The following is a 27014-nucleotide window of genomic DNA, read 5'->3' as shown; positions in this document are numbered from 1 at the left end:
AATAAAACTGTCTTTATTTGCAGACAATGTGATTACCTATGTAGAAGATCCCAAAGAATCTACAAATATGTGACCAGAACTAAGAAGGAAGCAAGGTTGCAGAATACAAGGTCAATATACAAAAACCAATAGTATTTCTATATATTAGCAATGAATAATTGGAAATTGAAATTTTTAAAAGTACCATTTACAATAGCACCAAAAACCATGGTTAAATACTTAGGTTTAAACTAAAAGCTCCATCTAGAAAAGAAAAAAATGAATAAGTTGGGCTTTATAAAGTTTTAAATTCTGCTCTTCAGAAGACAGTTTTAAGAGACTGAAACAACATGACACAATTTGGAAAACCAGGACTTGTACCCAGAATCTCTTCATGCTGATAGGAATAATCCCCAAGGTATCAGATTGAGATAAAAAGCAAGTGTGCCAGAAGAAAACATAGGAGAAGTCTCAACCTCTCTTTCTCTCTCTCTAATCTCAGAGTGGAGGAAGTCTTTCTGACTATTCACCCAACATCAGGTGCCATTACAGATGGACAGATTAGACTTAATTTTTGCATGGACAAAACAAAAAACAGAAACATTGAAAGCAAAATAGGAAAACAACCAACCAAGGTACAATTGTCTGTAATCCATATACTAGAAAGAGAGCTAATTTCTTATGATACATAAAGCCCTTCTACCACTAAATAAGAAAAAGACCACCAACCCAACAGGAAAATGGGCAAAGAATAGGTTAAAAAAAGCTCCCAGGAAAGGAAATACAAATGATCCTGAACAAAGGCACTTAAGTTCACTCATAATGTAATTAATTAATTAAAATATAATAATTATAAAATGTAATTAATCTATTCCTCTGCTGGTACCACAGTTTTAATTATTGTAGGCTTACAATAATTCTAGTGAAAAAAATCCTCCCTAATTAATATGATTCTGAAAGAAATTTAGTCATCCTCATGTGGATAAGTGATACAAGTATTAATAAGATTTTAGTATGTGATAGTGGTCGTATGTTAAATCAGGAAGGAGAGGATGGCTTATGTAATAAATGTGGTGGGATCAGTAGCTAACATCTGCCTCACTGAGATCATCTCCCAGGCTGATTTCCAGGTGGGGCTAGTCTGATTTGTAAAACGTGGCCACAAACACCCTGCCACGTACACTCAACACACACACACACACCCCACTCTTGCCTCCGCCCCCCGACGACCAAAGCAGTGCAGAGTGTGATTATAGGTGATCGTGTCCTTCTAATATTTTCTGTATTCTCACGTTGTCTACAATGTGAATTTAATTTAATTTAATAATCTATCATTTCCCCCTGATTATTTCCCTTAGGATATAATACACATTTATTGTTTAAAAAAATTGGAAAATACAGTAAAGCACGGAGAAGAAAATAAAATTCATCAGTAGTAACCCCACTGACAACAAGAGGAGACAACATCACTTCACCTCGGCAGGCTCTCAGGAGGTTCTGACAGTAAGCAGTTCGCAGTCCCCTTTTCAGAGTGAGTAAAATTGTTTATACACGCACTCCTGTGCCTCCTGAGAGGCCAGCCTGAATGTACACTGTGCTGGGCACGCCCTGGGGCCACCAGAGGTGATGAGGGCCTGGCCATTGTCCCCAAAGTCCAGGCCGCTCTTGAAGCAGCTGTGCAGGATGGTGGTACAGGGCCTGGGTCATCCTTTGAGAGCACAGCAAAGACTAAGTCTACAAAGTACACACCAAAAAGTGCGAGAGTTAAATGTTCAAAATGAGATCATAAAAGTACGAGAAAGACATTGCGCGAATCAGCCTCTCTTGTCTGACTGTGACATTATAAAGGAGGTTCCCCTTTCAGCATCTGTGACACCTGGGTGTACTACTTTTCCTTTCCTCTCTGAAGTTCAGTTTGGTTTTTCTTGGGTTCCTACGAAGTTTGGAAAGTAGGCAGAGATTTGGATTTACATTATTTTCATATATATCCTCAATAAAGCCATTAGGTGAGTTTCTTTAAAAGCTATAACATGGTATGAATACTGTGATCTCATTTCTCTACAAAATAATGTGCAAAATGAAAAAAACTAGGATATTCTTTAAGATTAACATTGATTTTCTTTGAGTGGTGAGATAATATGTATTTTAATTTTCTTTTTTGGGCATTTCTGTCTTTTTGACATTTTCTGTTAATAAGTAGGATTTTCATAATCGGGAAAAAATCCAATGCGTGTGATTCGAATAACATAGAAAAGAAATCTCTCCAGCACAAGACTGTTCTAAACAGGTAAGCAGCACCTCCTCCTCGGTTCTGCGTTCTGGAGGGGAAAGGTGGGCTGTGGAGCTGCAGCAGCACTGTGGTAGTAGAACAGCAGATTCTAGGTCTCCTGGTGCTTGGGTGTCTTACCTGGGATTTCTGGAGTACATGCTGGCATATTCTTCCTTGACCTCCTCTAAGCTGTTTACATTCCCATCCTCCAGGTTGAAGGATTCTATGAGGGAAGTTGAAGTCAACGGTCACACATGATAAAGTTGGGACTTTGTCCAGTCTCTCCTGCCTTTCTGGCCTGGGTGGACCATGGGTGGTCGCTGAGCCCACCCAGGTTCAGTGTTAGGGAGTCAAGAGCCCAGTTTCACCTCTCCTGTTAGGTGTGGGGGGAGAGCACTAGAACAGGGGAAGAGTTTCTTGAACTGGACTTTCTCAGTCAAGACATGGAAAGTATCCCTTTCAGAATCAGCTTCCACTAGCTTATGAAACCCAAATTCCCAGCCAGCCATGTCTCCCAGCCTCAGTGCAAGGAAGGGAGACAGCTTCTGCCCTTTGCTTTTGAGTTGGACAGGCCCCAGTCCACTTCTCTGGCCTCTCTGACCTGAGGAGGTCAGGCACCCTTCAACAGCACCTAGGAAGGAACTCATCATGCTCACACAGCCTGCTGACGTCTGTCTGTCCTGCCAGACGCTAAGCTCCCTGAGGACAGGGGCATGGATCTCACCGTACCCCTGGCCCAGGTGCAGTGCCTGGCACACAGTAGGCTCTCAATAAATACATGTTCACTTGGCTTAACCCAATCTCCCTGTTTTCAATAGAAAAACAAACAAGCCCTTTCCTGGGAGGTAGAGGGGTGGCAGGTAGGGATCTCTTACCTTTCAGCTTCAGCAGATCATCCAAGGTTTGTTCCAGTTCCTGAATATGATTCTTCGCCTTATTCAAAACCTGCCACTGAGGACAGAGACAGACAGTGCGGAAAAGCCAGGCTCCCACCACAGAGATGGTTTTGCGGACACAGGAGCCCCTTTCCCGGCCTGAGGCCACCCTCCCTCGGGGGCAAAGCCCCAGTCCTTGACGCTGTCAACAGAAAAGGTAGGAAGTTTGCTCTGATCCACAGAAGGCATGACATTTACTTTGTATTCTGGAAATGGTTCTCACAGAAATATCACAGTATTTGGAAACAATTAAGCTGAGCTCAGCAGACAACTAAGGTTGCACACTACTATATATGCTACATGAAGTCGGCGTGGACGGTGACGGCACAGGTGGCCTGATGGATAGAGCTCCAGGCGGCACGAAGGCCCATTAACTTCTGCTCGCTTGTCCCAGTGTGCGACCGGCAGGTTAACATTAAACGTGCTAATATTGTTTGTTTGCTAAATGCGTACACTCTAGTTGATCTAAACATTTATCAAGTGCTCTATCAACTTGAACTCTGAATTTCCTATTCTGCAAGAGTAGAATCACAAGCATTTCTGCCCTCCCTCCCTCCCTTCCTTCCTTCTGTACTGTATGTAATATTACTACAGTCAAAATGGTAACTGCAAGATTATTCAAAAATGAGAAACGCTAAATATTGTTTATTATGCAGACACCCGATGCCTGTCAGGAGTCCCACACCTTCATCAGGAATGTATGAGGGCAAAGCTGTGTGCTCAGCCCGGAGACACAGAGTAAACAAGACAGCCCTGCTTTCAGGCCGCTGACATTCTAACAGGGAAGATGAGCATGGAAACAACCACTCAACGCACAAAACACTTAACAACTACGTGTAACCCGCGCTAGAATTCAGTAAGCGCCGCAAAGCGCTGTGGGAACGCACGGCAGCGGGAGGCGGGGCCCATCTAACTGGAGGGCTCGATGGAGCAGGGCATCTGCGCAGCTGAGCTCAGCTGAGCCCCGGATTATGCACGGACTCTGAAGGGCTGGGGGACGCAGGCCTCGCTCAGGGAGCTGCGGAAAGAAAGGAGATGGGGAGGCGGTGGGAGAGGACGCCACAGCAGCCAGGGGCCCACAGCCCAGGGGCTGCCATTCTAGATTCCCACTGCCCTGGCTGGTGCGCAAGAAGACTTGAGGGGAGCTCACAGCACAGCGCTCTGCAGACCCAAAAGACAGCGACAGGAGAACACGGTGGACTACAGGACCTCCTTTAGAGCAGGGGCCACCTGCTGTCTTACACCATCTGCTGCCCCCGGCCCACTCCGGCTTCAGGATTATACCGTTGGGTCAGCAAGGACTCTGTCCCCTCTTCGGACACGAGGGGCTGACAGGTGGCCCGAACCTCAGGCTTGTTCTTAGAGTGAGGCGAGGACTTCCTAGTCCTCTGGTCCAGGCCGGTCAGCTGTGTCCACACAGCCGGGCCACCCCACGCTCACCTCGCAGTCTCACTACGTCAACTGGACCAGCACAGAGCCAGGTAAGCCGGGTGCGATTCATTGAAATTCTGTTTCTAGAACGGTTTGGGCAGGCTGATTTTCTTAGGACCTTTGTCTGGGTTGAATTGTGTTGCCCTAAAAAAGATATGTTGAAGTCCTAACCCCCAAACTTGTGAGTGTGACCTTATTTGGAAATAGGGTCTTTCTAGAGGTAATCAAGTTAAAAAGAGGTCATTAGGGTGGGCCCTAATCCAGTATGACCAGTGTCCTTATGAAAAGGGGGAATTTGGATGCAGAGACAGACACACACAGAGGGAAGACAATATGAAGACACAGGGAGAAGATGGCCATGTAACTGGAGTGATGGCTCTGTAAGCCAGGGAACGCCAAGGATTGCCAGCAAATGCCAGAAGCCAGAAGAGGCAAGGAAGTCTTCTCCCCTAGAGCCGTCATAGGGAGCACGGCCCTGTGGACACCTTGATTTTGGACTTCTAGAGGCCAGACCTCTGAGACAATACATTTCTGTTGTTTTAAGCCACCTGGTGTGTGGTATTTTGTTTTGGCAGCCACAGACAACTAGTAAGACCTTGCTACCACACATACGTGCATCTCACTCTTGTAGAACAAATCCTTTCTCCATGGACATGACAAATGCAAAATTCAGGGTTGTCCCTCCAGCACGAAAGAGAAAGAAGGAGAGGACAGAAAACATCTGATTTCCAGACTGCCCTCTGGCTGTGCCCTTCCAGGCAAACTGTCTAACTTTCTGGAGCCTCACTTTCCTAAGTGATACTCCTAAGTGATACTAACATTCTGAACCACATATGACCATGCTATGTTTTTCATGCTACTATACTGCTAAACTCCACAGCAGGCCTCAGGAAGCCATGACTGTTGTCCCCGTTTAACAGGTGTGTTAACTGAAGCTTAGTGAGTAACCTGCCTCACGTGGACCGAGGCCAGTTAACATGCAGGCTCTCGACCACCACGTCGTGAGGTGTGAGTTTTAGGGGCTGCAAAGGGTTCTCCTCCAGATTCACTCCCACTCCTTACTGCCAGCCCTGAGTGCCTGTTCTTTCTTCAGCTGTGCTGCAGTCTGTGCACACTTCTTCACTGGCCAATGACAGGGACTTCGGGGTTTTCGTCACCCAGGGGACACAGAGCAGAGCTGTGCTGGACAAGCTCTTTGCCGAGAGGCCCAGGTGTGGACTCTCCCTCCCCACCCTCACCTGAGTCCCGAGCCCCTGAGCCTGGCCCAGCCGGGAAGTAGCCCTCCCCGTGCCTCTCCCGCCACAACCTATCGCCTTCCAGAGGAGCACGTGGGACCTCTGTTGAGATTCTTCCAGCCCCACTTGGAGCCCTGCACAAGGGCGCTCTGGGCGCCTTCCTCTAATTTCCACAGAGGCCCTGGCCCTGTGCCCACTGAGGGGCTCTTCTTTGTGCCTGCCCTCAGCAAGGCTCCGGCGCCAGCTCCGGAAGCAGGATGCTCCCGCCAGTCAAATGGTCCCTCTCCATAAGTGCAGCTCTGCTGAAAGCACCAGCCCAGAGGGAAACCCGCTGTCTGGAAGCAGTTGCAGGGCATTGGGCTGGTCCAGAGAGATGGACGGGGAAAGAGGGCCGGGTCTGGAGCCCCAAACCAGGCCTCCTCCTGGACCTGCCACCAACTAGCTGACAGGTCCCGTCTGGACTCCAGTTCCCTCCTCTGTTAAAAGAGGGTGGGGGGCCTTGAGGCTGTTGGGGACCTCTCCCCTGTTGGAGACCTCCTAAATGCTTCCCGCAGTGATACCCACTCCACTCTTCCACCACCACCCAAACCCACCGGAACCTTCTGTGCTCCACCAGAGGCACTGATCAGCAATGAAAAAGCTGTATAAGGAGAAAGGCAAAATTAAGATCAGGAAAAAATAAATGCCTACCTGGAGAGCCCTGTCGCCTAGGGAAAGACCTGGTTGATGCATGAAAACTGAGAGGCACACACGGGCATGTATTGGGGGGTGTGCTTTGGGGTATGTGTGTGTGCTTGGGCTGGGGACATAGGGTCTGGGCAGCTGCTAGAGGCTCACCACTGCCCGTGAGAGGGATGGGCGTTGCAGTCACTGGCTCACCGGGCCTCTCGGGCCGTCACTTCCCCTCCGAGGCCGGGCTTGTCTGCAGCGGGTAGGTAAGGCCCGGCTCTCAGGCTTTACCCACATGCAGCAGCAGACAGAGCGCCATGAGGGGTCCGCAGCTGACCGCTGACCTGCCCAGGCCGCAGCCCTCGGGGGCGGGAGCTCCAGGCCAGTCCCCATCTCAGCTCCACAGTCCCTCCACGCGTGGGACCTTTTCCTCCCTACCCTCAGGTCCCCGTACCTTTGAGGCTGTGAGATCGGAGTGGGAGTAAACGATCTTGCTGAGGCTGCTGAAGAGGGCTGCCAGGGTGGCTCGGTGGCGGGCCTGGGACAGGCGTCTGCGGGCCACGCGCGGCTCGACCTTCTGCAGCTGTGCCGGGGGCCAGGGCGTTTCTCTGCCACTGGGGTTGTTGTCTTCTCCAGAGGGCTCCATGAGAAGCTGCAATGTACTAGCCTTTGTTTGGCCCTAAATAATAAAGATACAACATTAAAGAAAAAGGAAGGTGGATTGAAGCAGAAAGAAAGGGAAACAACTCCCAAGTAAAAGGTCCCAAACCAATGAGTCTAATCGATGACAGATACACAATAAATAACAGATGATAAAAAATCTGTTATTGAAGCTCGACTCCTAAAACACAAGGTGCTCATATCTGACTTACAGTTGAAGGGCACAGCTGCTTTACACCAGGAAGTTTCCAGGACCTTGCAGGTACTCACCAGACGCTTGTTAATTGACCACAGTGGCCAAGGAGAGCAAGCCGTACCCTGAGATCCCATTCTTTAGTCTGTCAGAGGTGGAACAAGTATGTGTCCCACCCTTTGAGGTCTTTCCTACTGTGAGAAGGCACCCCTCTTTGAGTTGTGAAGTAGTTACACAGGTGTATGTAGTATATGAAAAAAAAATCCATCAAGGTGTATTCTTTAGATTCGTGAACTTTCCCGCATATATACTGTACCTTCAAAAAGAAGAGAATGCACTCTTCTACATGTGAAAGCAAAAAGGCACGTGACGGCAGAGAAGTGGAAGCTGGTTTGCCTTGAACTGCTTCCAGTGGGTTCTGAAAATGATCATTATGTTGTCCTTGGTCACATCTAACTTTACAAATCAGGAGCCCTTCTCTAAGAGAGGCGGTTCTAAGGCTGATAATGTAACGGTGTTAATAGAAGATGGAGCCATGGATGGCTCTGCCAGCAGTTTGAACAGGGGGCTGCACTGTCATCCCCTCTATACTCGCAGGAGGTGCTCAGCACTGGGGTTTGAGCGAATTAGGATGGGAGTTCTCCGCGGGGTCCACTCTCCCCTGAGCACAGTTCTGCTGGGCAGAGACAATGCATGACCTGGGTCGGTTTTGATGTATGTCAGCCACCTGGCGAGACCGCTGAAAATATACATGCCCAGGCCCTGCCTCAGAAACACTGGATCTGCATCTCCTGGGGTGGCCCAGGCGTCTGTGTAGGTGGCATGCTGCCCGGATGATTCTGTTGCTTTCCCGGCTGAGCCACCACTGGGGCGCAGACAAGCAGCCCCTCTCTCAAAGCACCTCAGCTGACAGCAGCTGGGAGCAAAATCTCCTTCGAAGAGGGAATATCAGGGAAGGAGGTGGAAGAAAGCTTTCTCACTAAGTTCTAGGGGGGAGAACTGGCCACAGAGACCATGAACCCAATGAGGTAATGTGGGATTTTAAAACATCTTTTAGGTCAGACAGCAAGTCTCCTGTCACCAGTGTGGTCTTCACTAGGGTGTCCACTTTCCCTCAGTTTGCTTCTCAGAACAGTGGTGGAAAGATGGTAAGTAGATGCCATTTTTGTTGCCTGCACTGATCCCTTTCAGCTCCTGTAACGTTCATTACCAGGAGTTATGCCATCGGTGTCGGGAGGACAGCCACAGAATCACAAAGGCCCATCCAGCCCGAGGGCTAGGTTACATCAGAGGCCACGCTTTTGTAGTCTCCAATTTCCAGACATCAACAAATCTTTAATAGGGAGCAAAGTAAAACAGTGAAGGTTTTGAACTACCTACAGAAAAACAAGAAACTTTTGAACCGAAGAACATAGGTCTTCTTTACCTGTTTAAATGAAAGAGAAATGCATGTGCCTGGACACCAGGGAATTTAGGTCGACAAATGGAGGAAAAAATACCAGGGTCCTCCCAGCATCTCAAATTCTCTAGTAGTCTAGGAATATGAATACCAAAGGCCTTTGGGCTTGTGGGGAGTCTGGAGATCTCCCAGTGCCCAGGCTGATAATTTGGGTTTCCTCCCAGGCTTCTACCCAAACACATTCCTCAGGAAATATCTGGATGGCTATGGGGACTATCGAGTCACTGAATAAGGGTGCAGCCCTCTACCTCTCCCATAGCCGGCAGACACTCCCATCACTTGCTGCCTCTGAGGGCAGCCTTCTCTGCCTGCCTCTGGGGTGAGGATGGCGCCAGAGCATCTGCCCAGCTGCCGGGAGCTGTGGCCTCCATCTCAGCCTGCCTGCCTCGGGCGCCCCAGGTCAGGAGCTGGGAGATGGGAACACCGCAGTAAAAGATGGGAGATGATCCTTCCACTCTGCTTTCAGTGGGGAATCAAGCCAAGGATCTAATCAAGATGTTAACCTTCATTAGACCTTGTGCAATTTTAAATATCCTATTCCTAGATGCTCCATCGTGCTCTCCACTAGGGATGATTTGCTATGATCCCCCAAAGCCATTCTTTCCAAGTTATCTTTATTGACTTGCACTGTGGACCCAGCAGGAGCTTAGGTGGACATTTTTCAGACAGAGCCTCTTGTTGCAATAATACAGTTGGATCTGTCCCGTCCGCATCTGTGATCTGTGTGAAGGGATGCTCGCCCAGGACAAGTACCACAGAAGTCATGTTCTTGGATGGGGGAGGGGAGGGCAGGACCCTCCTCCGCCTTCTTGCAAGCTTGGCTCTTTTGCTAGGAATGGGGGAATTAACGGTAAAAATGAGATCAATAAGTGATCTTTTATTTAAAAACAGAACAAAACAAAAACAAACCTTTTCTCCTAAAGTTCCTATGCAGATACAAAGTGTGTTAAGGAAACTGCCCCCAGCAGTATACATTACTGCCCTGCCCACCAACCCCTATTCTGTGGCCCATTCTCTTTCCTCCTACCGAGAATGCCTCCCTGCCCCCAGTTTCTACCTCTCTAGAGTCAGCTTGTCCTTCAATTCCCAGTTTAAGTCCCAAATTCTCTGAGAAGTTTTTCAGCCCCAGTCCACACAGATTTCTCATTTCAATCTTGTTTTGCCAACAAATTGGTACGATCCTTCATCAGGATCCACGTATCCAGCATCTAAAGTGTTCTTCCTGGGGTGCATCAGAATAGGAATAAGACAGGATAGCATTAAGAGAAAACCCTGGGGGCAGGAAATAATAGCGAGTTCAACCCTGACCCAAAAGACCTCTCTGGATCCTAAGCATTTACAATCTCATGAATTCAACTCTTGACAAGGTTCACAGTGAGAAGCACATATTTGAGAAGCTGAAAAAGAAAAAGCCTTTGGGGCTTCCCTGGTGGCGCAGTGGTTGAGAGTCCGCCTGCCAATGCAGGGGACACGGGTTCGAGCCCTGGTCCGGGAGGATCCCACGTGTCGCGGAGCAATTAGGCCCGTGTGCCACAACTACTGAGCCTGCACTCTAGAGCCTGCGAGCCACAACTACTGAAGCCGGCGTGCCACAACTACTGAAGCCCATGCATCTGGAGCCTGTGCTCCGCAACAAGAGAAGCCACCACAACGAGAAGCCTGTGCAATGCAACGAGGATTGGCCCCCGCTTGCCGCAATTAGAGAAGGCCCACGTGCAGCAAAGAAGACCCAACACAGCCAAAAATAAAATAAATAAATTTATAAAAAAAAAAAAAAAAGAAAAAGCCGTTGAAGGTGATCCTGGCCCATTGCCATGTGAGACAGGTGGGGAGGGATTATACAGGGGCAAGAAACTGGGTATCCTATTCTGGCTCAGGAAATGGGGCATGTTTGGAGGGTGAGTGTGAATGTCCGGGCATCTGAAAGGTGTAAGAATTGGGGGAACTCAGTACGGGGATAGTAGGTGGAAGGAACGCTAGTCCTACAAATCCACGGTGGGTAGGATGATGCAGGGATGCTCCCAGAGATGGTACCCAGCCAATGAGATGAACCAGTGTGGGAAAAGGCAGGATGGATTATAGATTGGCTCAAGACCTGGGTTGTAACTCTTTGTTAACCAGCAGTGTGACTTTTTATGAGCCAAGAAACCTGAAATCTTAATTTCTTTATCTGGATAAAGGAGGTGAAAAAAATCCTTAACTAGATTATAGTTTAAACTTTCCACCCCTGGAAGGTCATTGTCACAATTCTGTGACTATCCGGGACAAGCGCAAGTAGCACAAGCTGCTCATTTTCCAACAGAAGTGGAGGAAGGAGCATACAACAGCGTGGGAAGCTGCATGGGAAGGAATTCTGGGGACTGCAGCTCCGTAAACAAGTGTTTACTGGGCACTTTGTGCAAAGCTCATTCATTCTGAGGGAAACTGGGGCCAAAAGTAATATTAGGCATTTCAGAATGGCCATAACTCTGATATCTTTTCCTTTTTAAAAACTTTTTACTGTGCTCAATCCTGTTCATTAGATCAGCCTGCTAAGCGTAACCTTCAGTCTCACAAAGTTAGAAGACAGCTTCATTGATGCATTCTTCTAAAAAGGCATTTTGTGAAGGTTCATACTATCATGCCATAATTTTTTATCACCTCTCATGTATAAAGCAAATTATACTTTCACTACCAAAGACTTTCTAATTAAAACACCACTTAGTACCCATTTAGAGCTGACATTTTTAAAAACTCCCTAGGCTGAACTTTTAAAAACTATGACTTCACCCTCTCCAAGGTTCAGAGTAACTTTCAATCATTTTTAAGCATCAGTCTGCAAAACATATGAGTGTGATCCAGTCTCATTAGCAAACCCTAAGCAAACGCATACAAGATACTGGATAATGTTTTGCAACCCACCGGCAGCTTCCTTTGGTTCCCTATGCTTATCAGATCATGTAAAAAAACCCATCCAAAATCAGTCTCAGAAATATGTAGGGTGTCAAGATGACATGTACAAACGCTCCTATTAAAGTCTGGACCCAGACCTAAATGTTCACCTGTTTGGATCCAGGGGCTTGAATCAATTGCATGTACATAAACACCCACAAGGACAAGTGCAGCTTTCTGGAGGAGCCAGCCGGCCGGCAAGGTGAGAAGGTCAGCCCTGCCCCTCCACAGCGTTGAGTCGACTCACCCTCGGAGGGAGATGGGCACCCAGGCACACGACGTCCCCACTCCCGGAACACGCGCGCCGCCGGAGGGCTTGACAGCGGTGGCAGCGGTCACCGGCCTCGCGTGCCAACCAGAGTGCGGACCGTGTCTCGGCCCGGGCCAGACAGACCCAGCACCTCGGCACAGGCGCAGGAACCAATCGCAGTGTGTCACCGGGCCCACAGCCAATGGGGACGCGCGGTGGCCAGCCAATGAGGGTGCAGGCAGTGGAAGAAACAGAGTAACATTTTGTCTGAAGGCGGCACAAGAAGGCGGGGAGAGAGGGGGAGGGGCAGGGCTGAACTTCTCACCTTTGCCCATGGTTCCTTTCCAAGCAGAGGCCCAGGGGGCAGGGAGGGGATACCTGTGTCACCTTAGGTACCCCAAACGGCTTGTATGTGCCCACAGAGAACTGAACGGATGTCCTCCGACTGGGTCTGCTCACCTGACCTGGAGCCCCAGTATCTTCATCCCTCAGACGGGGCTCTGACACCTGCCTTATGGGGTTATCCTGAGACTTAGAGAAGAGGAGGTCAATAAAGGGTCAAGAGCAGAGGCTCTCTGTCTCAGGGGAAAAGACGAGAGCATGCAGGTGTGAGGAAATAGACGCATAAAAGGGGGAACCCGGGAATGATGTTTTAAACTAGGGAAGAAGAAATGGGGGTGGGGCTTAAGAGGGGCTGGGCAGAAGAGGCCTTTAAAGGTGGGATCAAAATAGCAAGAAGAAAAGAGAAAAGGTGCTGACTCTTTGAGACAAGAGGAAACAGATATTCTTCCAGCTTAGGGGAAAAAATTCATTTTCCCCCAAATATAGATAGACTCATGTGTCTAGGTTTCTTTTTGCTTGAGTTCTTGCACCCCTGAATGTTTCAGGATGTGGTGTTCCCACACCTTCAGTTTTACCCTAGGACGCAGCAGCCAGGCCAGGTGCCCCTTGCTGTTCTCTGACCTGGGGCAAGCTGCTTCACCCCGGGGTGAACCTGAGGTCACACGGCCTCACTGAAGCATCCTGGGCCTGGTGGCACTCAGATTGGGATTCTGATCCAGGATGCACCTCAAAGTGACCGTGAGGATCATGAGTTCTACCTAAAGCAGACAAATAGGGTACCTGGCACGCGGTGGACACTCCTGAAATTCAGCTTCGGATTTTGGTGGAACATTAAATTAAACTTTGTGTTGTGTAGGAAGAAACTGCCACATGGAAAGCACCCAGTAGGAGCAAATTCTCCTTCTCCTTTTCCAGGTGAATGTAAAATGTTCATTTTAAAACCAAATTCTGCCTAGGTTGAGGCCCTGTCCCTTCTGGCTGTCCATGACCCAGGGTCACCGAGGGTCCCTGAGGAGCGGCTTTTCTCCCCTCCCCCACTCCCTGGTTTCTCTTCCCTGGCCCTGCTCCTTGCCTCCCACCACCAGCCTCAGAGTTGCTGAGACCCCCTGCGAGCAGAGGGCATTCAGGAGTCTGTGTACCTCTGTCTTGGAGAGCCTTACATTTGCACCGAGAGGGCACACAGAGGTCCAGGAACCAACCTGCCTGGCCTTCATCTAGTCACCCCCTCCCCCCATCAACCACCACCCCACACTCATCTGCCTCACTGGATGAGGCCCACTGGGGAGCAGATCTGCACCCAGAAGAAATGCAGTCCTGGGGTGGGATGTTGCTAAGAGGGTTCCTTACCTGCCGCAGCCTGATTTCTTTATAGAAAGTGAAGATCTCTGGTCCACTTCAGTCAACCTTCCCCGCAGCTGTGAGGCAGGAGGCTCTGCTCATGAACCCTGGGACCTCCGGGTGGCCTCTCACCAGCTTTGGATACAATCAGAGTTCTCCACGGCAACAGCCAACACACCCCATCACCTTCTGACCCTGACCCCTCCCTCACAGTATCAGAGATCCTGCCCTGTACATGCCTCCGCATGGTAACATAGATCCTGCCCCCAATGCCAGCCCCCTAAGTAGCATAGATTCCGCCCTGAAATACCCCTGCCCTCCACCAGTCTGAGAGCACTTCCTCCCCTCAGATCCAGCTCCACACCTGTCCCAACGGGGAGCTAACATTCTTGCGTTAATGCCAAGCCAGTATGGCCACCTGTGTTCTGTGTCCTCGGCCTGAACTTTCTGGTTGGAGAAACAGCCTTTTTCACTTGTTCTCCATTGTTGCGGATGACGTATTTAAGATCATGTAAAAATAAAAACGGAGGAACTGTGGTTCAGGCGTCTCCAATGGAGCCGGGTGGCCATTGTGGATGTGGTTTCAGACACATTCTTGCATCAACTCCTGAATTTTCTGAACTATCTCAAACTCAAGGACATCATCAGCTGTTTTCAAAACAATATCTGCTAGCAGCTGCCAGTTGCAACCTTATGGTCTCAGGGTCTCCCCTAGTAACTATGCAACCATTTTGGGCCCCAACCAATCCGTGCTTAACAAGCACCCTTACTTTGTGCCAGCTCCAATCCTAATTCTTGGCAAACAACTTATGTAATTTTATGGGTTTTGCGTATATAAGCCTCCTTCATTTTGTGGTCCAGTGGAACACAATTCAAGTGCTTTTTGAATCTGTGTCTCCTGGGCTACAGTCCTCATTTTGGCTCACATGAAACTCTCCTCTATCCCTTATTATAAATTGTTTATTGATTATTTACATCAACATTGTTTTCCATTCATTTCATGTGATGAAGGGCAGAGGGTCTCAGACTCTATCTCCTCCAAACAAAATAAGAGAGATGGATCGTGTATTGAGCACCTACTATGTTCCTAATCCTTGTGGATGACCTTGTGAAGAGTCTTCTCTTGCTCATTTTATAGATGGGGAAGCCAGAGAAAGGCAGTGACCTGCCTAAGGTCTAAACACCTAAAGTTCTCTCTGGTCTTCTGCTCACCACGCCTCCTTGGGTGGCATTTAGTGAAAGGAATATTAACTATCTTTGACCAGAGAGAAATTTGCACGATTTTGTAAGTTTCAGAGCAAAAGACCCTCAGCTGTGAACTGAGGTCTGTGGACAGTAGCTTATAGGGAGGGATGAGGAAGGCAGAGATCCATGGAGAGGTACATTCTCTGACTCCAGTTATGAGCTCCCAGCACTTCTGCTAAGAGGAACCTTGGATGCAATCTCAGATGGGCTTTTGCCCTCCATTTCCTTTGCACAAGGCCAGATTCTGGCTTCCAGGAGAGGCTGGGAATATAGTAGGCTCCTTTATGGGGAGCAGGTATTGCTGCGTCAGCATGGCTGGGCACTTTCTGCTGTAGAAGGGCAGATATATGACTACCAAGACATGTCCCAGGGTGAGAGTACCCATCCTCCCCTGACCTCTAGAGTAAAACTCCCAAAGGCTCAGGGCCTGTCATCATGACTCAGCACCAAGGGACCTCCTTCTGGGGTTTCTGTTTTAAGGGTTTAATGTATATGAAAGTGTTTTGAAACGTAGAAAGAGCTATACAAATACTGATATAGAAAGTTGAGGCTTGAAACTATAAAATTCCTAGAAGAAGACATATGGGAAAATCTTCATAACATTGGTTTTGGCAATGATTTCATGGATATGACACTGAAAGAACAGGCAACGAAAGACAAAATAGACATCAAACTAAAAGCCTTCTGCAAAGCAAAGGAAACACTCAACAGGGTAAAAATGCACCCCAGAGAATGGGAGAAAGTATTTGCAAATCTTATGTCTCATAAGGGGTAATATCCAAAATATGTAAGGAACTCCTACTACCCAATAGCAAAAAAACAAATAAACTTTTTAATAAATGGGCAAAGGACATGAACTGAGGTTTTTGAAAAGAAGACATACAAATGGCCAACAGCTATATGAAAAGGTGCTCAGCACCACTAATCATCAGGGAAATGCAAACCAAAACCACAATGAGATATCACATCATACCTGTTAGGATGGCCATTATCAAACAAACGAAGTCTGGCAAGGATGTAGAGAAATTGGAACCCTGTGTACTGTTTCTGGGATAGTAAAATGGTGCAACTATTAGGGAAAACAGTATGGAGGTTCCTAAAAAAATTAAAAATAGAACTAACATATGATCCAGCAATCCCACTTCTAGGTATTTATCTGAAAGAACTGAAAGCAGGATCTTTTTTTTTTTTTTTTGAAACATTTATATTAACATATTTCCATACAAATAACCCAATGAAAGTTTAGTATTAGTTGTTTTGTTTGTTTGTTTTTTTGTACTGCAGGTTCTTATTAGTCATCAATTTTATACACATCAGTGTATACATGTCAATCCCAATCGCCCAATTCAGCACACCACCATCCCCACCCCACCGCAGTTTTCCCCCCTTGGCGTCTATATGTCTGTTCTCTACATCTGTGTCTCAACTTCTGCCCTGCAAACCGGCTCATCTGTACCATTTTTCTAGGTTCCACATACATGCGTTAATATACGATATTTGTTTTTCTCTGAAAGCAGGATCTTAAAAAGATGTCTGCACGCATGTTCATTTCAGCATTATGCACAATAGCCAAGAGGTGGAAGCAACCTAAATATCCATCGACAGATGAATGGATAAAGAAAATGTGGTATATACATACAATGGAATATCATTCAGTCATAAAAAAGATGGATAAACCTTGAGGACATTATGCTAAGTGAAACAAACCAGTCACAGAATGAGAAATACTGCATGATTCTATTTATATGAGGCATCTAGAGTAATCAACCTCATAGAAACAGAGAGTAGAGTGGTGGTTGCCAGGGGCTGGGGGAGTTGCCAGAGGGAAATGGGGAATTGCTGTTTAATGGGTATAGAGTTTCAGTCATGGATGAAAAATTTCTAGAAATCCCTGTACAATTGAAAAAAAAAAAAAAGAGGCTAAGTGATTTACTCAAAATTCAAAAGCTAATCAATGTGGTCTCATTTTGGGTTTTTTCCCATTATTATAGTGTAACTCATGAAACTTTGTGGTCAAATATATTCTTTACTCATTCAATAATTTTTTTTTTTTTGGCCACACTGCATGGCATGCGGGATCTTAGTTCCCTGACCAGGGATCAAATCTGCACCCCCTGCAGCGGAAGCATGGTGCCCTAACCACTGGACTGCCTGGGAATTCCCCATTAAAGAAATATTTATTGCATGTCCGCTATGTGCCAAACATTGTTTTAGGTGCTGGAGATATGACAATGAACAAAACAGACATAAGTGCTGATCCTTGTTGAATTTTAATTCTAGTCCTGGGAAGATTAAAAAAAAAAAAAAAAAGACAAATGTGTTTATAGTATATTAGAAGGTGATAAACTAAGCCCGCATCCCAGCTAGCCAAGTGACCCCTCCACACCTTCCGCTAAGGTTTCAACAGACCTCACTGAAAGGCCATGTCAAATGGAACATGCCATGGAAACCATGATGCTCACGTTTCACAAATTGCTGGGGATAAAGTCTACTCTACAAAGGAGGACCTGAGGATACTCATGGAAAAGGAGTTCCCTGGATTTTTGGAAAATCAAAATATTGAAGGACCTGGACCAGTAGTAAGATGGTTAAGTGGACATCCAGAGCTTCTTTTTGCTAAATGCTGGGCTCACTATTGCATGCGATGACTATTTTGTGGTACACATGAAGCAGAAGGGAAAGAAGAAGGCAGCATGGAGCAATTACTCCCACCATGATTAGAGTTCTCCCGCTGGGGTGCTTAAGGAATCTGTCCCATAGCTTCCCCCTGTATAAGGATTTCATGAGCAGATAGGGCCCCTTAGAAAATGTACAAATAAAATCCAACTCCCATTTGACAAGCAGAGAAAGCAGAGTCAGTTAAAGCCAGATAAGCTTTTTTTAAAAAATAAATTTATTTATTTATTCATGGCTGCATTGGGTCTTCGTTGCTGTGCGCACGCTTTCTCTAATTGTGGCGAGCGGGGGCTACTCTTTCTTGCTGTGCACGGGCTTCTCATTGCGGTGGCTTCTCTTGTTGCGGAGCATGGGCTCTAGGCGCGCGGGCTTCAGTAGTTGTGGCTCGCAGGCTCTAGAGCACAGGCTCAGTAGTTGTGGCGCACGGGCTTTGTTGCTCCGCGACATGTGAGATCTTCCTGGACCAGGGATTGAACCCATGTCCCCTGCATTGGCAGGCGGATTCTTAACCACTGCGCCACCAGGGAAGTCCCAGATATGCTTTTGATTTTTATATTGGTCACATCCTCTTGCCCTCAATAAACAACTTCCTTTTTTTCGTTCCTAAAAAGATGGTGATATGATAAATGCTAAGAAGGAAAATAAAGCAGGGGAGGGAGATAGGGAGTACAGGGGGAGGCGGTCCACTTTAAATAGGTAGAGGGCATAGCAAATGCAAAACCCCTTGGGCGGGGTTGTGTCAAGTGCAGAGCAAGGCATCCCTGTGGCTGGAGCAGAGCGAGAGAGTGAGTGAGGAGGAGGATGGTGAGAGATGAGGTTAGAGGAGCAAAGGGCAGGGGGCAGAGCTTTCCTGGGACCTCTCTGGCTGCCGTATCAAGAAGAGGCAGTGAGGAAGTGATGGGGGAAGCCTGGAGGCGAGTTAAGCCCTTACAATAACACAGGTGAGAAAATATGAGAGCTGGTGGTGGACGAGGTTAGAAATCACTAGATATTGAAGACAAAGCCCACAGAATATCCTGATGGGTTGATGGTGGGAGGACACCACAGAAAGAGGGGAGTCAAAGGTGACTCCCTGGTTTTGACCCTGGAGAGCTGGAAGGATGAAATGAAAGGATGAGGAAGACCACGGGTCAGGCAGGTTCAGTTCTTGTAAATCAAATCATTGGTCAACTCCTTTATTCACTTGCTACATAAAATGAATTTTAATTATACAAAGAATACACATTCCCCTTATAAAAATGAAAACATTTGAGCCCACCTGGGTCTTCTCTCCACCTTCATAGATGTAACTACTGCTCCCAGATCCTTTGCTAGATGTTTACGTACCTACAGATATTCCCTTGGAAAATACAGTTTTGTGAGTTCTGGAAGGAAAGAACTTTACATAAATATATCACTCTGCAACTTGCTGTTTTCATTCAATAATATGAGTTGGAAATGAGTTCATATTTGTACATAGAGATCTACCTCATTTGTTTTCATGGCTGCATAATATTCCTTATGTTAGACAACTTTAAAGGAATGGTGAATTCATTTGAAAGTGGAGAAAACTTTTGCAAGGTGTATTAGTCAGGGTTCTTCAGAGAATCAGAATATATTTATACAGGGGCGGAGAGAGGTGCGGGGGACAGGCAGGGGAAGCTGCCCTAATTATTGCAGAAGGTAGAAACAGGATTGCAGAGAGCAAGGAGTTGTTTTTTAGGAAACGTGGCAACAGAGATGGGATTCCCCCATGCTGTCCTCAACTCAGTGTTTGCGAAGGCATATTTCTTATTAACCTAGGAAACGTGAATTGTTCCAGCAGTGAAAGTGAATGATTTTATAGACTCATAAACTCATGGATTCCTGCTGCTGGCAGTCTCATGCCATTATTGGTGGTTTACTGCCCTGTGCAAATGGGGACTTTGTTGCCACGTGGGGTGGAAGGCACAGGGCTGGAGGCAGGCAGTTCTCACTCTAATCTGAGCTACTCCTCAAGAGATATGATCACGAGACTTCCCTGGTAGCGCATTAGTTAAGAATCCGCCTGCCAATGCAGGGGACATGGGTTCGAGCCCTGGTCTAGGAAGATCCCATATGCTGCGGAGCAGCTAAGCCTGTGCGCCACAACTACTGAAGCCCGTGTGCCACAACTACTGAGCCCCCGTGCCACAACTACTGAGCCCACGTGCCACAACTGCTGAAGCCCGCGCACCTAGAGCCCCTGCTCCGCAACAAGAGAAGCCACCGCAGTGAGAAGTCCGTGCACTGCAACGAAGAGTAGCCCCCACTCTCAGCAGCTAGAGGAAGCCCGCGTTCAGCAACAAAGATCCAACGTAGCCAAAAATAAATAAAAATAAAAATAAATAAATTTATTTAAAAAAAAAGGAGATATGTGGTCTGGGAGAAGGTGGATCACTTTTAGTCTTTGGGATAATATTAGAGATAATCTCTAAACAGACAGACCAAGGTTCCCAGCAGGTGCCTTATACCAGCATGAGGCCCATGGGCTGTACGGGCTGGAAGGACCCCAGGGTTCTTCTTAACCCAAGGTCTTTATGTTGCAACTGAGGGAGCTGGACAACTTGATCATCAGAGTTCAGGTGTAAGGTCCTATCTTTTGTTCTGAAAACTGAATTGTATAAGCATAGGATTGGGAATTCCTAGTTTAGCATCCATTTATATTAAAAAGTTTTGGGTGGATAGTTGATAAAAGCTTTGTGTGAGTCGCCACTAAGATATGGTTATGAAAAATGAACATGCTATATTTAAAGATAGTCATTATATTTATAAAATAAAATTAATACATGTTCATGGTAGGGAATTTGAAAAATATTAAAAAGTATATAGACAAAGTCAGAAATCACCCATAAAATCTCTACTACCTAAAGCCAATAATTGTAAATATTTTGTGTGTACATATAGATCAAAAATATTATATAAAGCAATCATGTTGCATCTACAATTCTGTATTGCACTTAAAATTAAACTTTTTGTTTTGAGATAATTGTAGATTCACATGCAGTTGTAAGAAATAATAAAGAGAGATCCCACGTACCCTCTACCAAGTTTTCCCCAATGGTAACATCTTGGAAAAACTATAGTACAATATCACAACCAGCATATTGACATTTATAATCCACTGATATTATTCAGATTTCCCTCTTTTACTTATACACATTTGTGAGTGTGTGTGTGTTTAGTTCTCTACGGTTTTATCACGTGTGTAGTTTCATGTATCCACAACCACAGTGAAACCCAGAATAGTTCCAGTACCACAAGGAGTTCTCATTTTGCCCTTTTATCATCACACCCCCTTACTCTCATACCCGCTCACTCATTCCTGACCCCTGGCAACCACTGATCTGTTCTCCATGTCTAATTTTTATCTTTTCAAAGATGTTATATAAATGAATCATAACTGCCTTTTGATATATATATATATATATATATATATATATATATATATATATATATATATATATAACGTTTTAGAATTGTTTTTTTCCACTCAGCATAATTTCCTTGAGATCTGTCCAGTTGTGTATCACTAATTCACTTCTCTTTATTGCTGAGTACTATTCTGTGGTATGGATGTACCAGTTTGTTTAACTAGAGGAGGTGAGGTAGGTCAGCCATGTTGCCTGTTGTCGCTGTTTATTTTAGCCTCTACCAAAAAGAGTTGAAGGACATCTGGGTTGCTTCCAGTTTTTGGCGATTAAATAAAGCCGCTATGAGCACTCATGTACAAGTTTTTATGTGAAGATATGTTTTCATTTCTCTGGGACAGATGTCCAAGAGCTTGATTACTGGGTCATGTAGTAATTGTGTGTTTAATTTATAAGAAACTGCCTAAAATTTTTTTGGAAGTGTGAATCACACATTTGTTTTGTTTTGTTTTCTTTTGGCCATGCCACGCAGCTTGCAGGCTCTTAGTCCTCAGACCCGGGACTGAATCCGTGCCCCCTGCCTCCTAACCACTGGACCACCAGGGAAGTCCCTGAATCACACATTTTTAACATGTAGTGTGACTATTTCTCTAAGTAATAAAGTAGGCTTTGCAAAAAAGATTTTAAATGACAACATTATATTGCATGGGACGGGTATAGCATAATTTATTTAAGCTTTTCCCTAATGTTGAACATTTTGGTTGTTTCAGATTTCTCTTTCCCTGTAGAAATCATGATTAGACGCCTGCATGTGCAGTTGGTGTGAAGAACAGGCCGGCTGGAACTGTTCTCGCCGTGCCCAGTGATGAGAAGTTTCTGAAAGATTGATTTGTGCTAACTTCACTGCACAGGAGCCTGAGGGAGACATCAGAATGCCACCCTTCTTGTCGTTCAGTAAGAAATACAACTATCGCACACACAGGGAGTGTGCATGGTAGCACTGGCATAAACGGCATCCCCTTTGGCCTGTGTTGGAAGGCTAACGTAATTGTAAACTCCTTTTTAGTTTACCAGGAGAAAGACACCAGAATGCCACAACTCTTCCTGTGGTCAAGTGCCAGGGTGATCAGATGGTCCCCTGGTGAGCTTGGAACGAGGAAAAGGGTGGACTACCTCTAATGGCCCCATTTTCGTGGTCTAGTGCCTCCTTCTCATCTTGGGAATGGTCTTGTCCTAGAACAGAACTCAGGACATCTGCTGGCCGAGATGCACACGAGGGCTTCAGTGGGCTCTGCCCATGGTCACTCTCTTGATTTCTGCATGTCTGTGTGCAAAACTTCTTCTGATGGGCACAATATTTATTTGGGGAATTGATGCCCTCAATCAAGTCCTGTGAGCCAGTAGCTTTTCTCTCTCCTTCCATTGACTTTGTCTTTGGTTTCTGATCCATTTTGGGTTGATTCTGCCATTCAGCACTCAGTGGGAGATGCAGTTTCCTCATTCCTAAGTTCTTGGAGGATGCTTCACTGTGGCCTCTGAGTACTTATAGCTTCTACTATTGTAAATAACTTTCATTATTACAAATAACTTGCGCTCTTACAAACAACCCATTCTACATGCATCTTGTCTTTTTAAAATTATTACTTTAAGGGAAATTTTAGAAGCGTAGTACATTGGGTTCAAGAGTATGAACATTTTTTTTGTTGGTGGCGGTGATCATTTATAATGCCATCCCTAGGAAAGTATAATAGCTCATTCTGGAGCTTTGTGAGAACGCCCACTTTACTATGTTTATCAACACTGGCCAGTAGATGTTTTAATGCAAATTTAGTAAGTGAAAAGGGCATCTGTTTTAATTTGTATGTCATTGATTTTCAGTGGGCTGAGAGCTAATGTGTAAACAGCCTGCCCCCTAAGGCAAGGCCAAGGGTTATCAGCTGGGCTGGGCCACTTCCAGTTTTCAGAAGTGCTCAGAACTTTGTATGGCACTGACCACAGTAAGAAAAGATTTCTCTGCTGAAGGCAATGGTGATGGAAGCTCTGTACTGAGCGTGTAACTTGGAGTCCCAGGCAGTACAGCCAGGTGGGCTTCATTCATTCATTAATTCAACAAACAGCTCTTGAGTACCTCCTTTCAAAGGACTATGCTAGGAATTGGAGGATCAGCCAGACATACTCTCTGCTCTCAGGAGTTTATAATCAAGGAGATGAGACAGACAGATAGTTACAAAGCAATGTGATAAGCACAAACAGGGCGCTAAGCCATGGGAACAGAGAGAGGGAAACACCAAGTGCAAGCTGAGGGGTGAGGGCCAGGGATGACTAGGTTGAGTCTTAAAGGATAGGAGTTCAAGGGAACAATCACAGGCAGAGTCAGGCAAACGACTGGGTGGAAAGAAATCTCAGAAATTGTAGGTTAAACAAAGGGCAGCCCAGAACATCAAGATTAGAAGTAAGGGCAAGAGGTGAAATTCTAAGGTACCCCAGAACCTTAGAGAGCTCCAGGTGCTCTTATACTTCTGATCTGTTATCTGTGGTACCCAGGGTTAAACTGATCGATCCCTGCCCCAGGCAGAATGCTCCAGCCATTAAAGAGACCCTGCATGGTGAGTCTGAGCTCCAATACTCTTCAGAAGTGGGGTGTATTCATCCTCATTCAGCCACGTGGCCTGTCTCACAAGTTGACTGATTCAGTGTTGCTGCTGTGAGCACTGGTGGACTTGGAATCAGAAACGTCAACCTGAGACCTTGAATAAATCATTTAGTCTCCCTGAATCTCAGTTTTTTATTTCTAAGATGAGGGGAAAAAGACTTCATAGGGCTGCAAGAGGTTCAAATGAAATAAGGTATGTAAAAGTGTTTTGCAGCTACAAATATTATGGTTATTACTATTACTATTAAGCTTAAAATAGTCATTTATTCGTGGAAGCTCTGTGAATTGGTAGCTGATCCCTTCTATCCTCCTCTCAGACATGCGTGTTCCTAAGAATCCCCTGGAACTTGGTCCAACTGCAGATTCCCAGGCACCATCCCAAGCAATTCTGATTGAGTGGGTCTGGGTTGGTCCCGTGAGTTTGTAATTTAACAAGACCTTGAAGTAATTCTGATGCAGGTGGTGACACAATCACACGCTGGAGAAATAGGAACTGAGCTCTACTGGGTTGGCCAAAAAGTTCGTTCAGTTAATGAATACGTTGTTCGATAAAGTTCTTGGTGAAAATGAAAAACGTGCCTTTTATTTTTACTTAAAACTGAATGAACTTGTTGGCCAGCCCAATACAGTCGAAGGTAGCAGGACTAAAGCCTCCTTCACCGTTCTGAACTGAGTCTCCAAAAATGCTTCTGAACGCAACTGGTACAATTAAGTTTGAGATGCCTGTAGGATACCCAAGTGGAAATGTCCCTAGGTATTTGGGTAGCAGCTCAGGAGAAAGGTCTGGGTTGGAGGTAAGATTTGGGAGTCATCAGTGTACAGGTAACAGCTGAAGCCTTCACGAGGGTGGGGTAGGATAGCCGTGCTTCAGGTCCCAGTACTGCTTACTGTTTATGGGTCCCTGTTTGTTTTAGCTTCTACCAAAAAGAGTGTGTCTGGATGTCCCATGGTCTCCTCTTCTGGAGTTCTCTCTGCCCACAAATGGCACGATCATCCACCCAGATGCCCAAGCCAGAAACCTGCCAATCACGTACTATCTCTGCTCCTCACTCATCTTAGCTAATTAATCACCAAGTTGAGCTGATTCCACTCCTCCATAATTCCCAAATCCTACCCCTGCCCCTGCAGTCTTCATCCCCACTGCCACCAGTCTAGTCTCATCTCTTGCTTGGAGTGCCACAGGCTCCTCGCTGGCCTCCATCTTCCTTCCAGCCCTGTTCCCATCCAATCCAGCCTCCACTCTGAAGCCAGAGGGTGTGTGCTTCAGTCATCCGGCTCCTCCAACCAGCCAGAGCTAGTCCGGAGGGCAGGCACCCTGGTCTTGCATATAATTGTGTCCCTGACACCTAGCACAGTGCCTGGCATCTAGTAGGTGTTCATTAAATGTTTACCCCTCGTCCCATCCCCATGCTCCTTGTCCTCCCTTCTCTCCCAACTCGAAGCCTCAAGGGCAAAGAGAGATTATTAGATTGGAAGAAAAGATAACTTGTGGTTCACTTTGTGGGCACCCGCATACTTTTCTTTGTATAATGGAACTGCTGCGGCCCCAAATAGCACCTGCTTAAATGAATATCAGTCTACCTGTTACTTTCATAGCAGGCGCCAGAGCATAACCAGTAAAGGCTTAATCAGACATGCTGGAGCTAATGAGTGAGCTGGAGAATCTAGTGCCTTCTCCGGTTACATAAAGACAACTCAGTTAAATGTCTCCAAAAATTTTTAAAGAGAGAGTAAAATGGTAGGAAGGGAAGATGGGGGAAGAGGAATGCTTTGGACAGGAAACCGGTCAGAAGCCCACAGAGCCTACACACTGGAGTGACCCAAGAGTTTACATTCCCTCTAACTGGGCTGTCCTGCTTGAATGTGGTGGGTCCACACTGAATTTGTCCTCGTTTATAATTCAGTAAATTTTTATTGAGCCTATACTATAAGCCAGACACTGTTTTAGGCAATGGGGATATAGTAACAAACAATTCAGACAAAAATCTCCGTTCTCATGAAGCTTGTATTTTTGAGGGGGGAGGGGGACAGACAATAAATAAGAAAAATATCTAGTTTGTCAGATAGTGATAAGTGCTATGGAGGAAGATAGAGCAAGGCAAGGGGGCTAGGAATTCTGGAGGTATAGAACTGCTATTTTGTACAGGATGATCAGACCTTTCTGAGAAGGTGACATTAGTGTAAACGTGTGCAGCCTCCTTTGTGTGTTTGCTCAAATGAGCTATCCATATGGGTATCTGGGAGAAGGTATGCCTGGTAGAGGAAAAAGCTCCTACTAAGGCCCAGAGGAGCTGCATTTTGTTGATCAGAAAACCAGTCTTAGTTGGTTTTATAGGCTCTGGTCTGAAATTGCCATGGCCGTTGGAGGTGCAGGAGGTGGGAGCTGTGGCTTCAGCTTCAGGTGCCTTTAGGGGAATCTAATTCGCAACTTTCCTGTAGGGGGAGGTTTGGGCATTGGCTGCTTGTCAGGATTTCCCAAGTTCACTTTTGAAGATCTGAGATCCCAGTCAAAACAGGATTTGCCTGGGGCCTCAGTAATCACAGAGGCGACTCTTCTTGCCTGCCCTGTGCAGCAAGGCTGTTTGCCTGGGGTATGCTTACACCTGTGGAGACAGGTAAAGCAGGCAGAGTGGAACAGGTCTCTACCTTGTCTTGCCACGGGTTTTGCTTTTTGTTATCTTTTCAGGTTTCTCTAGTGCAGATCAGAACGCCTTTGGGGATAAATTTCCAAGTAGTAGGATTGGAGTATCCGAGCAGAGTGGCAGTAATGATTCTGAGTAGTATTTTGACAAATACACAAAGCCATACCATTAGAGGGAAGGAGAGGGGAACAAACCTTGCAATTTACTGATGGGCTATTCACTGTGCTAAGCGTTTTCCATACTGATACATTATCTAAATACATTTTCATTATTACTCTGGAAGGTAGGTGGAAAGTGAGGCTCAAAGATATTGACTATTTCCCTGCTTACAAAAATATATGCACTTTATAAATATGTCAAACAAAAAAACATAAAAAATAGGAAGTGAAAGTCCCTCAGAGTCTCACCTCCTAAAGGAAACAACTACAGGCGGTTAGTGTATAATCTTCCTGAATTTTAAAAATGTACACACAAGCACATACACACATACCTTTTTTTTGCTCCCCTAGAAACTGGGACCATATTATACATATTGTTCTGAAACTTGCCTTTTTTCTCAGAACAGTGTGCCTTGGTTTTCTTGCGGTGTTAATAAATCTTATTAATGAAAGCAGGCTTTTTGGGGAGTTAGAGCTCTCTGATAACACAACACCTGGTTGTGTGACTTCACACAAGTCACTTTGCCTCTTAGGACTACAGTTTCCCCCATTTGTAAAACGAGGGCAGGCAGATCACAGAG

At 46.1% G+C, this 27014-nt stretch overlaps 1 protein-coding gene and 1 pseudogene across 7 annotated transcripts in view; both read left to right on the top strand.

Moving 5' to 3' along the window:
- LOC309665996 (solute carrier family 23 member 1-like) overlaps positions 1-16111 on the top strand; it is a gene marked incomplete at its 3' end in the record, with an annotated part of 72479 nt that extends 56368 nt beyond the window's left edge. For 3 of the 6 annotated variants that reach the window (XM_082473000.1, XM_082473003.1, XM_082472998.1), the window contains 2 exons: positions 24-3340; positions 3840-5161. In XM_082473000.1, coding sequence (XP_082329126.1) covers positions 24-132 — 109 coding nt within the window. Of the gene's footprint in view, positions 1-23; positions 3341-3839; positions 5162-8428 lie in introns of those variants that run through there. The other 3 variants (XM_082473004.1, XM_082473001.1, XM_082472999.1) reach the window with 2 other exon arrangements.
- Positions 16112-16837: 726 nt separating this feature from the next.
- LOC309666061 (protein S100-A10 pseudogene) lies at positions 16838-18901 on the top strand (annotated as a pseudogene). The gene has a single exon. The product of its transcript is annotated as a protein S100-A10 pseudogene (transcript).
- Positions 18902-27014: the final 8113 nt, after the last annotated feature.

The sequence above is a fragment of the Balaenoptera physalus genome, assembly GCF_965194825.1.
Source record: "Balaenoptera physalus genome assembly, chromosome: 8".
Classification (NCBI taxonomy): Eukaryota; Metazoa; Chordata; class Mammalia; order Artiodactyla; family Balaenopteridae; genus Balaenoptera; species Balaenoptera physalus.
This window is presented reverse-complemented; position numbering and strand designations above follow the sequence as displayed.